Below are 12,985 nucleotides of genomic sequence, written 5' to 3'. Positions count from 1 at the left end.
TAACAGATGAGAAATATTTATGAGTAGGCTTAATGGAACTGAGAAAGAGTCAGTAAGAATAAAGATAAATCAATAAGGATTAGCAAAACTGAAACACAAAGAGAAAAAAATAATAAAAAGAGAAGCGTGCCTCCGAAGATTGTAGGACATAAAATTTGAAACTCCCAGAAAAAAATTGAAACAGAAGTTAAAGAAGAAATATTTGAAGAGATAATGGCTGAGAAAAATAATGAAATCAAAGCACAATTCCAAGACACTCAGCCAAATAGAATAACTGAAACTGATCAAAAGCAGGAAGAAAGAAAAAGCCTTTATACATGGCTTCATTCTGTCAAAAAGCCAAAAAATAAAGTGAAAACATTGAAGGAAGCCTGAGGAGAAAAACAGACATGTCGTTTTCAGAAGAACACAAATACAAATCAAAGCAAACAGTTTTATAAGTCTACAGAAATAAAGGACACTCAGATGGGAAGGGAGGAAATAATATTTCTATTTGGATGACAATTATCTATGTAGAAAGTACAGCCAATCTACAGAAACTAATTCCTGAGTTTAGCAGGGTCACTGGATGGAGTCAATATACAAGATCACTTATACCTATAATTGCTAACAATAAACAATTGGAATCCGAAATTTAAAAAGCAGTTTTATTTACAATAGCACTTATAAACATAAAAGAAATAGGCATAAATTTGGTACATATATGCTAGAACTATATTCTGAAAGCTACAAAACACTGATAAAAGAAATTAAAGGAGGACTTAATAAATGAATTACTCACCATGTTCATAAAGTGAAAGGCTTATTATTTTAAAAATATCAGTTATCTTCCAAACTAATCTATAGATCCAGTGCAAGATCAAAATCCCAGATGAAATTATTATATGAATTTAGAGACTGATTCTAAAAATTGTATGGCAAAATAAAGGATGTTGAATAACCAAAACGATTTTTAAAAAGAACAAAATTAAATAATTTATGGTATATTTCAAAATTTATCACAAGTTAAGTAATCAAGACAATATGGTATAGGTGAAAGTATCTATATATAGACCAAAGGATATAGAAATCTCCAGAAATTGATTTATACATATGCATGTGATCAACTGATTATCAACAAAAGACCAAGGAAATTTAATGGAGAAAAGACTGACTTTTCAATAAATGGTAATAGAAAATTAGATATCCAAAAGGAAAATATGACTCTAGGTCCAGACCTCAAATCACATGTACAGTTTAACTCAAAGTGGACAGAGACTTAAATGTATTGGATCAGAAATTTAAATGCTGATGAAAAATTTCGGTGACCTTGAATTAGGCAAAGATTTCTCAGTTAAAATATTAATGACATGATCTATGAATAAGAAAGGATAATTGTTACATCTTCAGTTCTTTTTCTTTTTTTTTTTTTGAGAAACAGTGTCACTCTGTCACCCTTAATAGAGTGCTGTGGCGTCATAGCTCACAGCAACCTGAAACTCTTGGCCTTAAGCGATCCTCTTGCCTCCACCTCCCAAGTAGCTGGGACTACAGGCATCCACCACAATGCCTGGCTATTTTTGTTTTTTAAGAGACAGGGTCTAACTCTTGCTCAGGCTGGTCTTGAACTCCTGAGCTCAAACAATCCACCTGCCTCAGCTTCACAGAGTGCTAGGATTACAGGCGTGAGCCAACACACACAGTAACTTCTTCAAAATTAAAATGTATGCTTCCTGAATGACAAATAAAATGAAAACAAAAATAAATGGGACTTAGTTAAACTAAAAGTTTCTCCACAGTAAAAGAAATAATCCACATAGTAAACAGAACCTACAGAATGGAAAAAAATATTCACAAACTATATTTCTGACAAAGGACTAATACCCCAAATCTACAAGGAACTCAGGAACTCAAACAATCAGAAAAAAAAAAAAAGAAAGAAAGAAAGAAAAAGAAAGGGAAATCCCAAATCTCAAACATTACAAAGTGGGCAAAAGTGGCCAAGAAGGATGTCTCATGCTAACACTCTGGGAGGCTGAGGTAGAAGGATTGCTTGAGATCAGGAGTTTGAGACCAGCCTAAGAAAACTTAAACCCCCATCTCTACTAAAAAATAGAATAATTGTCTAGGCATGGTGGCTAATGCCTGCAATCCTAGCATGCTGGGAGGCCAAGGTGGGTGGATTGCCTGAACTCAGGAGTTCAAGACTAATGTGAGCAAGGTCGAGACCCTATCTGCACTGAAAATAGAAAAACTAGCCAGACATTATGGAAGGTGTCTGTAGTCCCAGATACTTGAGAGACAGAGGCAAAGAATTGCTTGAACCCAGGAGTTTGAAATTGCTGTGAACTATGATGCCACAGCACTCTATCCAGGGAAACAGAGTTAGACTCTGCCTCAAAAAATAAATAAATAAATAAATAACAAAAAACAAAACCAAAAAAAAAAAAAAAAAAAAGAAAAGAAAGAAAGTAAGAGAGAGAGAAAAAATAGCTTGTCATTATGGTAGGTACCTTTAATCCCAGCTACTTGGGAGGCTGAGGCAGGAGGATTGCTTGGGTCCAGGAGTTTAAAGTTGCTGTGAGCTAGGCTGAGGCCATAGCCATCTAGCCTAGACAATAGAGCAAGACTCTGACTCAAGCAAAAAAAAAAAAAAAAAAAAAATTATGCAAAAGATGTGAATAGGCATTTTTCAACCTAAGATGTTGAAATAATCAATAAAACATATGAAAAATCCTCAGCATCACTAATCATCAGGTAAAGGCAAATTAAAAGGTATTTTTCAATATAAGATGTACAAATGGCCAATAAAACATATGAAAAAAATCCTCAACATCACTATTCATCAGGTAAAGGCAAATTAAAAACAAATTAATATCACTGTATTCTAATTAAAATAGCCATTGTGAAAAAGGCAATAAAACAACAGATACTGGTGTGGATGTGGTGAAAAGGGCACACTTATACATCATTGGTAATGTAAATTACTACAAATTTTATGAAAAATAGTATGGATATTACTCAAAGAACTAAAAGTAGACCTGTCATTTGATTCAGCAATCCTACTTCCGAATATCTACCTGAAGGAAAAGAACTCATTATATTAAAAAATGCTTGTACGGTTACGTTTATCTCAGCAAAATTCACAGTTGCAAAGATATTTAATTGACTTAAGTGCCTACACACACACACACACACACACACACACACACACCATGAAATACTCTTAACCACCCACCCACCCCCAAATAAAATAATGTCTTTCTCAGTAACTTGGATGGTTGGATGGAGCTGGAAGCCATTATCCTAAGTGAAGTATCTCAGGAAAGGAAAAACAAATACCACGTGTACTTATAAATAGAAGCTAAAAATGGGCATACATGGTCATATGTAGTAATATAATAGACTTTGGAGACTCAGATGGGGGAAGGTAGGAAAGAGTATCACATGGACTATTTGGGTGACAGGTGTCCTACAAATTGTTACTTTACCATTGTACAATTACTCCATGTAATAGAAAACTACTTATACTACCTTAATGTTTTGAAATTTAAAAAAGTTTGAAATTCAAGTTACTTAAAATTGATTAGATGATGAACTGCTTTCAGGCAAAGAACACTTGCTACTTTAAGTAGCACAATGCTAATTAGACGTACAAAGGATACAAGTGAAATTATTATATTAAAATAATTTCATGTATTATTCAAAGGGGGATAATCACTGAAAAAAAAATCCAAAATAACAATTGCTTACCAAATTAGCATTTCATCTCACATTTACATAGAATTCCTACTTGAGTGACACTGGTGGGAGTGGTTCTTCTAGCTTGCAATAGTTCTCTTCTACGTAATGACTCAGAACCCAGGCCTCTTGCACCAAAAACTCCTCAGTTCCCTGGGCCTGGGTTCTGTGCATCCTTGAATGTTCCTGCACTTTATTCATTTAATGATTCAGAGACAAAGACTCAGATCCATAGTCACCCAGCCTGCTGGCCTAGACTTGCAGTCCCCATCCCAGTCCATGCCCCAAGAAAGGTTTGTGGCACCCAACCTACTCTTCTCAACAGGTGGTGACTCAGGCCAGGAGTGTCTGTTCTATCTCCCCACCACACACTTCACTTCCTAACCTCCTGTCAGACTGTTTGCAGGAGGCCACCCAGAGTCATCTCATGGGCTCATGGTCTTCAGTCTCAACAAAGTAGACCACAAAATCTGATCCAGAGTGGAGATGCAGTGTCCTTCTAACTTGGTTTACTTTTGATCCAAGAAAGAAGTAGTATAAAGAATAGGTTGAAATGTAGATGGAGAACAGGTTGTAGTTCATCAAAACTAATTGTAAGATAAGGATCCTTACACCTCATGCATAGTGTTTATGTCAAACTCCTCAACATGGCACTATATGAGGCAATCTTTTTTCTTTTTCAATGAACTGTGTCATCAAGGTCTAATGCCTGGGTACCCAGCCTTGAAATTTTTGTTTAGATGATGCTAATATAATCTCACCTCTCATCTGTACCTCTGCTTTAAGACTCAGTGTTTTTCATATTCGTCCATTTGAGGCTTACCATGAGCAGACCTGTCACATCATGATATATGAATACTATCTTCCACGGAAGTTCAAAGCAAGAGCGTACTTTCCCATGGTCTATCTGCTGTACAGACAGTTCTGCTCCTTGGCATTTATGACCCCACATTTTCATTGCTACTTGAAGTTTCTACAGAAGCTCGTGATCCAGAATAAAGTCTGTGGGAAGATTTGATTGGAAAATCACAGTGCTAGTTTATGTGGTTTTAAAGAAAAACTATGCCTCTTTGGGAAAGTAGGCACGCTCTTCAGAAACAGTTCATGTCTTGGTATTGGCTCTTAGCAGTAACTTAACGCTTGGTCATGAGAACCTAGCTTACAACATGCTTGGAATTGTTTGTATAAAATTGCTTTCAGAAACCAAAACATAAAGTAGCATATATGGGTCTAAGCCTGAGTAGACCCTGAAGACTCAAGCAAGTGGCATAAACAAGTGTCACTTACTTCCAACCTGTCTATTCCTGTCATTGACCATGATGCTTGAACCCACAATTACAGCCTCCCTGCATCTCTAGGGCTACACACGACTGAGAAGGTGTGGCCCCGCAACACGGAGAAAGCATTCCTTCTACACAAAAGAATTTTAAACAGTACATAGTTTTCCTGGAAGGAAAAGGATCTGAAGCTAGGATCAGCACTGATTGAAGGGCCATTTCTAATGGTTTGACTGGATATAAAAAAATGAAGTCTAGAGAAGTTTAGAGAAAAAAATAAGAGTAAATTAATGTGTGTCACATGTGACTGCTCAGGACAAAGTCTCTTCTGGAAAGGAGGGTCTTTGTTCCCATGTATACAGGAACCCTTGCACACTTTGGGTGTCAGTTAAGCTCAGATTCCAAGCACAGCAATGGTCATGGTGACAAAGATGAAAACGATTTATTGATTCAACAAAGTGGACTCCATACAGCCAAGACTAACCCAGTCAATTACTTCCATTCCTGACTATCCATCTTGCCAGCAGCAGGACCAGCCTAAGACATCCTATAGAATATGGTACTTAGATTACGGTCTTCAAATACCATCTTACACCCAAAGGAATCAAGTCTTTTCAGAAATCATTCCCATTATAAGACAGGAAATGTAAAAGTGGGACTATAATTTTATACCATGCCAAAAACTAAGAAAGCTATTAAAGATTACTAGAATCATGTGGGAATGAAAATTGAGTAGCTGATATGAATATGCTCTGTGGTAGACTAAGTAATGACCCTGGAAGATGCCCATGTCCTAACCCTCAGAAAATGCAAATGTGCTTTTTACATGATAAAAGAGATTTGTAAATGCATTTAAATGAAGAATTTTTTGATTTTTTTAATTTCAAATTAATATGAGGGTACAAATTTTTAGATTGCATTGTTCTCACTTCAAAGGAGATAAAGATAAAGATTCAAGGTAAAAGTAAAGTTGTAGAAGAGCCCCTCACCCAGGGGACATACTGTATACCCTCACTTTGTGCACGTTAAGTGAGATCCTGCCAATTGCTCTCATCCCTCACCCCTCTCCCGCCTCATCCCTTCCCTTTGCTAAACTATATCAGTGTTTTATTATTCATGTGGGCATATAATTGTCTATATATTGGTTTCATATTAGTATTGTGTACACTGGACTTTTTTCCCATTCTTGAGATACGTTAATAAGAAATATATGTTTGAATTCCATCCAGGTAAATATAAAAGATGTAAATTCTCCATCTTTTCTTATACCTAGATAGTACTCCATGGTATACAAATGCCACAGTTTGTTAATTCATTCATAGGTTGATGGGTGTTTGGGCTGGTTCCACGACTTGGCAATTATGAATTGGGCTGCAAAAAACATTCTGGTGCAAATGTCTTTGTGGTAAAGTGGTTTTTGTTCTTCTGGGTAGATACCTAGTAATGGAACTGTGGGTTCAAATGGAAGGTTGACTTTTAGTTCTTTGAGCATTCTCCATACTTCTTTCCATAAAGGTTGTATTAGTTTGCAATCCCACCAGCAGTGTAAAGTGTTCCAAAATGAGTGGTTTTTAAATGAGGAGATTATCCTGGGCAATCTGAGCAACATGTCACAATAATCGCAAGAGTTGCTGTAAGAGCAGGGCAAGAAGACCAGGATCAGAAGAGACATATGTGGTGATGGGAGCATAGACCAGAGTCAGGCACTTTTGGCTTTGAACATGAAAAAAGGGACTCTGAGCCAAGGAATGGGGTCGCCTCAGGAAGCAGGAAAGCAAGAAGACAGATTCTTGCCTAGGCTTATGGAAAGGAATGCAGCAGCCCTGTTGACACCTTGATTTTGGCCTGGTGAAACCCATTTCAGACTCTGAATTCGTAACTGTAAGACAATAATTTTGTATTGTTTTGAGTCACAAAGTTTGTGGTACTTTCTTACACTAGAAATAGTAAACTAAAATAGGTTCCTATTCACCAAATATGGGACAATTTGAACATCAATGAGGACAATAATTGAGATGGATTAAGACACATCAAATAAATTTATATCAATGAGATCATAATCACAATAAAAAAGACCTCTTCTGTTTTATTAAAAACGGCAAAGTAAGTAAATGAGATGAGGTATACAATAACCAGGGTGTTGTAAGCATTCCTAATTCTATATGAAATCAGCACATTATATCCCATAAATGCATTAATGTATACATGACCTATGTGTTTATGATTTAATAAAAAAATTAAAAAATGGCAAAGTAAAAAGATATATTAAAAAATGTATTCTGCCTCTTTTATATCAACTATAGCTCAGGAAAATGAAGGTAAAGGAGAATTTCTATTTATAATTGTGTTCCAGATGATTAAGAGAAAGGGGTTATAGGCTCTCAGTACCTTGAAACCCCTAATAAATTAATGGAGCTGGGTCAGCTGTTCTCTGTCAGGAGCAGTTCTGGTGATGCCTGGTGGGCAGGGAGTGCTACCACCACTTTGTAGGTAGATATCAGGCATGTTGCTAAATTCCCTATAATGCACAGGATGAAGAACTATTCAGTCCAAAATTTCAGTAGACATTTGTCACTGCTGAGAAATCCTGATCTAGAAAATATAATACTGTAATAATCACTAGGGAGAAAAAATCCCCAAAACATTGTTTATCTCTTGCCAGAAGTATATGCAAACATCTATAAAATACTATTGTCAGAAAAAGGTAAAAAATCTGATCAAACCTCTAGAGTTAATAGTAGACAAAGAGTTGAAATAATATGTAAAATTACAATTTAGGTTTGTCATTCAAAAATCCAGACTGCACAGAAAATTCAACCTGAGTAAACAATGCAGTTTTATTCTTTAAAAAACTGCAATGATATAAAAGGAGTATTGAAGGTGAACCTATAAATTAAAATGATCTCTAGAGATGTAACATACAATTGTAACACATGAGTCTTATCTAGATTCTTATTTTAACAAACTAATTTTTATATGTATTACATGTTTTTTAAAAGAAAAAAACTTCAGTAATTTTTTTGTTATCAACTACTGAACAAGATGTTGTTTTCAGATACTTTTCAGTGTCTAACTTTTGAAAACTTTCTATTTAATGGTAAAATAAATAACAAGGTGCAGCATATGGTCTTATTTTTCCCCTTTATCAACAATACCTCCTTTTATTGGGAATGTCTTTGTAAGAAGCTTTGAATTAGAAATGCCTGTAGCGTCAAGGTGATCCAGTTAATTGAATTCACAGAGAATTTAATTCACTGAGAAAATTCAGCTTGTAAAAAGATAAAAATAGAAATTTAATAGATGGAATATGCAACTATTTCTAACTATTTCTACCCACCTAATGCACATGCAGTATTTCTGCTTCCAGGGAAGGAAGATTCAGATAACCTCTCAGGCAAAGAACCCAAACCTGCTAAGATACTGTTTGGGGGCAAAAGATCATGAGATAGTTGATGGAGAAATGTCACAAGAAAACACTCACAAAAATGAGGATATACTATATTACCTCATCACATATTTTCCTCCTCAACCTATCACATGCATATTTGTATTTTTGGCTAATTTCCTTCTTATCTTTCCCATATAATTTTATATAGGGTGTGTTTATGGTGATAAATTTTCCAATTTAGTAGACAGAATATTCAGATAGGATTATAACATTTTAGAAGAGGAATGAAATTCACATGGAAATTCCAATCTGGGAGATGAAGAGTTTTATCTGCAATCTCTTTAAAATAACATGACTTTACTTTTCTTTTCCCCATTGCTCCTATCTTAATCTAGACCGCTCCAGTGTTCTGACAACCATACTGGAGTAGCAGCCTAGCTTGTCTTCTAGCCTTTAATCTTTTCTTCCATTATCTCATGCCAGAGTCACATTTCAAAATATAAATATTCTCAAGTGATAATCCTACTAAAAAATCTTTACTGGCTCCTATCAGGATAAAGGAGAAAGATAATTTAACATTCAGTGTCCCCCTAGACCAGACTATATCTACCTACTTGCTTTATATTTACTATGTACTTCCTCACACTGCCCTGAAATTGAGCTTCCAACATTTCTTGGACTCTCATGCTTGCTTTTATCTCTACAACTTTGTGCAAGTCTTTTCTTATTTAGGTTACTCGTCATCTGGATAACTTGTTCTTACATTTCTGGCCTCAACCTAAGGGACCTTCCAAAGGAAGCCTCCTACAATCACCTGCCATGAGGTTACTCTCACATAACACTGATCAGAACACAGGGGAATTGCTTCATCGTCCGTCATCCCTACTATGTGAGCATATTCTTTTCAGGACTGTACAAAATTAACTGTTGTGTCCCACAACCATTCACAGACACTGACACATAGTAAGTGTGAACAAGTAGGTTCATAGTAAGAACCTCCAATTCATAATGTTCAAACTAACACCAATACAAAGTTAGTTTGCTAGCATTAATATTTTGAGATGCCTCCCTATCTTGAAAAATTTAGAATTACATTATTATTAAGGTAAAAGTCAAATGTCAAATGGACTGTAGATTATATGCATCTTCAACTCTGCTTGAACCCTCAGGTCCTATGATATTGTGTTGACTATCACAAGAACTGCAGATCAACTGACTTAAAGAAAAGACTAAAGGAAAAAAAGACTTAAACACCTCCAAGTAAGGGAGAAGACTAGCTGTTACCATATTCTTTCACATCTTTCCCCTTCCTTATCACTTGTTCAGTTACTTCTCTTCCTTATGTTGTATTGTTTAGCTTTTCTTCATAGTGAAGTTCACTCTCAGACAAGCTAGTGCAAAGGTTCACTATGTGTGTGAGGAGAGACAAGAGAAGACCTTAATGATTGGTTGTGTTGGGGTTTGGGGGTGGGGGTATTTTAGGTCTGATGGCTGACCTATGCAGATGCTCCAAAATCCACAATAAAATTATCTCAGCTTTCATTGGCTTTGGCTGGGGAGTCTGCCCTTTCTTAGATTAACTAACTCTTTGATATTTCATATATTATCTCATAATGTATGGGCTTATTTTATTTCTAATGATCCAGAGGACAGAGTGTGGGGATTTTGTAGAGAATGGACAATTTTAACATTTTAAATGATAACATAAAATTCCTCTCACGCTGTTTGAATACTGCCAAGAAGTCCATGAAACTTAACTTTTTCCTGACCAATAATAATCTTGAGTACAAGTATCCATTAATTATAAGCCTATCAAGATAAAAAAAATCCTTTAGTTGTTGTTACTCCAATGAATTAAATCCAATGCACAGAGAAAGACATCATGTCCACATTGAGTGGGTCTCTCATGAAAATGTCTTAATTGGCCTTGACAATACTCTTGTCAGAGTGTCGACTCTTATGATTATGCCTGAGGCTTCACACAACACATGATATTTTCAGTGAGTCTTCAAACATTAAAATGCATTTTTTCCCCAATGGAAACAGCATACCTTTTTCAAACTGCAGATGTATAAGAACCAGTAGTCCTAGCAAAGGAGAATGAATAGGTCCATGACTATAAACAATGAGACAAATCAAAATGATAAGTAGTACCTCTTTGTTCAATTATCTTCAGGCCATAAGAATGTAGATTCAGTAAGTGGGGGAACTTCATTTACCGTGCTGAACTCCACTGAACGTGCTGCTGTGACATAAAAATACCCCAACCCCCAAACCCCAACACAACCACTCAGGCTCCCCACACATCAGCACCAGCTGGCAGCCGTCTCTTTCCTGGTTGCCAGGGTGATGCAGTTCAGCCTGTCACATCTGAGTTGAGTGGAGAACACTGAAGCAAAGCTCTTTTCTTCTACATGATGTTCATGAGTCATGAAGCTGCCAGTTTGGATGTTAACCCAGAGAATTTCCCTAATAGTTTCTGCCAGGCCCCCTTCACCTCCTTATTCCTTAGACTGTAAATCATGGGGTTCAACATGGGTGTCAAAATGGCATAGAAGAGAGAGATCAGCTTCTCCTGAAGGACGGAGGGACTGGAGTGGGGCTGGATATAAATGAAAATGGCCATGCCATAGCACAGGGCAACCACCGTGAGGTGAGAGGCACATGTGTGGAAGGCCTTTTTCCTTCCCTCTGTGGACTGGATCTTTAGGATGGTGGAGATGATCCGGATGTAGGACAAAAGAACCAGGCAGAAGGGTGTCATCAGAAGCACAATGCTGGAGACCATGATGGCGACCTCGTTGGAGGAGGTGTCCACACAAGCCAGCCTGACCACAGCTAGCAGTTCACAGGATATGTGATCAATAATCTTGTTACTGCACGTGGGCAGCTGAAAGGTGATGCCAGTCTGCATGAGAGAGTTGATGGAGCCACTGACCCAGGATGTGATGGCCAACCTAGTACACAGCCCTCCACTCATGATGGCTGAGTATCGCAAGGGGTCACACACGGCCACATAGCGATCATAGGCCATCACTGCCAGGAGAACAAACTCAATCCCACCCAATGCCAGGGAGAAAAATAACTGGGCTGCACAGCTCAGGAGCGGGATGACTTTCTGTTTTGCTAGAAAATGCACCAGCATCTGAGGCACGATGCTTGTGGCATAGGAGACATCAACAAGGGAGAGGTTGGTGAGAAAGAAATACATGGGAGTGTGGAGTCGGCTGTCAAGTCTGGTCAGAAGAACAATGAGAAAGTTCCCCAGCACTGTCACCAGGTACATGACCAAGAACAGGACAAAGAGGGTGACCTGAATGTCCCGATCACTGGACAGGCCAAGGAGAATATATTCTCTCACCTGTGTCTGGTTATCTGTTCCCATTAAAAAACACGAGGATTATTAATCTGCAGAGAGAGTCAGCAAAAAACAGAATCTAATGAATAACTGTAAGAACTACTTTTGTAAACACACACTGTGTATGCCAGTGAGCCTTAGGCAAGACCTTCAGATCATTTATTGACCAAGATGATATCCTTGTTTCCAATATGCATTATATTATATCTACATTGCATCAGAGACACAATCTGTTGCTTTTATGAGACACAATTTGGTGTCAGGGAGGTCAGTTAGAATCTGGAGACAAGGCAATGTAATTTTAGAAGTTCTAAACATTCTTACCTACTTACCTTTGATTGCAAGGCAAGCAGAGAATGGTACATGACAATGGCAGGTAAAATGATAAACAATGAAGGGTTGGGAAGTTCAAGTCTTATCTTAAGTATGTCAACTAGACCTATCTTGAAGAAATACGTAAATCTATCACAAAAGGACAAAAATTGAAGAAGTGAGGCCTTGTGGGAAAATATGGAATCAGGGAACCTAGATGTAAAACCTGACTTTATTAGGCAGCCGCGTAACACTGGACTAGTGATAAACTTTTATATTTATGAGAGAATTAAATCATGTAGATACCATGGGGAAAGCACTTTTCAAATTGGTACTAGTAGTATTACTACTACAGTACGGGTGTTAGCAGAAACACGTTGGATCTCTGTGCCCAGATAGGTAAAATAGCAATTTTTATTCTCGTATCCCTTCCACAAACAGACACTAACAAAATTGAATGCACTTGTAATATATCCCAGGGCCTAGGGAGGGCAGGGTGCTTTGAGGATCCTGAGCACCACTGATCTTTTTGACAGCCTTTGTTCTCTTCAGCCTTTAGTAGGCTGGGGCAAGGATTATAATTGTATGTCTTTTTTTTTTTTTTCTTTTTTCAATTTGCTATTGTTGCTGTAACCTCCAAAGCAAACAAATAAGAGTATGTATACTTAGGCTTTCTAGATAAAAGGCAGAAAGAGAAAGCAGATGTTTAAGGACTCTCCTTTATTGTCAAGCACAGGTTTGAATTCATGAAGATGCACATTGGAGCGGAGATTCCTTTTATGTTTTATTTTGCTCAGCAGGTGCTTCTTCAGTAAAACCAACATATAGCGTCAGTCTTAAGCATTAAACAGAAACAGGTTACATTTAAAAAATTTTTCAGAACCGACTCTTTCTTGTCCAATGCTGCCAGTTCACCAACTTCTTTTTTTT

The 12,985-nt window shown here is 37.1% G+C and overlaps 1 protein-coding gene across 1 annotated transcript; it reads right to left on the bottom strand.

The window, feature by feature from the left end:
* Positions 1-10,728: 10,728 nt before the first annotated feature.
* LOC128560175 (olfactory receptor-like protein OLF3) lies at positions 10,729-11,808 on the bottom strand. Its single transcript, XM_053553732.1, has one exon. The coding sequence runs from the start codon at positions 11,768-11,770 to the stop codon at positions 10,814-10,816; it is 957 nt and encodes a 318-aa protein (XP_053409707.1). The 5' UTR covers positions 11,771-11,808; the 3' UTR covers positions 10,729-10,813.
* Between the last annotated feature and the right edge of the window lie 1,177 nt (positions 11,809-12,985).

The sequence above is a fragment of the Nycticebus coucang genome, chromosome 11 (assembly GCF_027406575.1).
Source record: "Nycticebus coucang isolate mNycCou1 chromosome 11, mNycCou1.pri, whole genome shotgun sequence".
In the NCBI taxonomy this organism is placed as follows: domain Eukaryota; kingdom Metazoa; phylum Chordata; class Mammalia; order Primates; family Lorisidae; genus Nycticebus; species Nycticebus coucang.
The sequence above is the reverse complement of the archived record's forward strand: the minus strand, read 5'-3'. Positions and strand labels throughout refer to the sequence as shown.

Bases quoted from the DNA above. Each gene is read 5' to 3' on its own strand.
- LOC128560175 (XM_053553732.1), bottom strand. From the start codon at position 11,770: ATGGGAACAGATAACCAGACACAGGTGAGAGAATATATTCTCCTTGGC.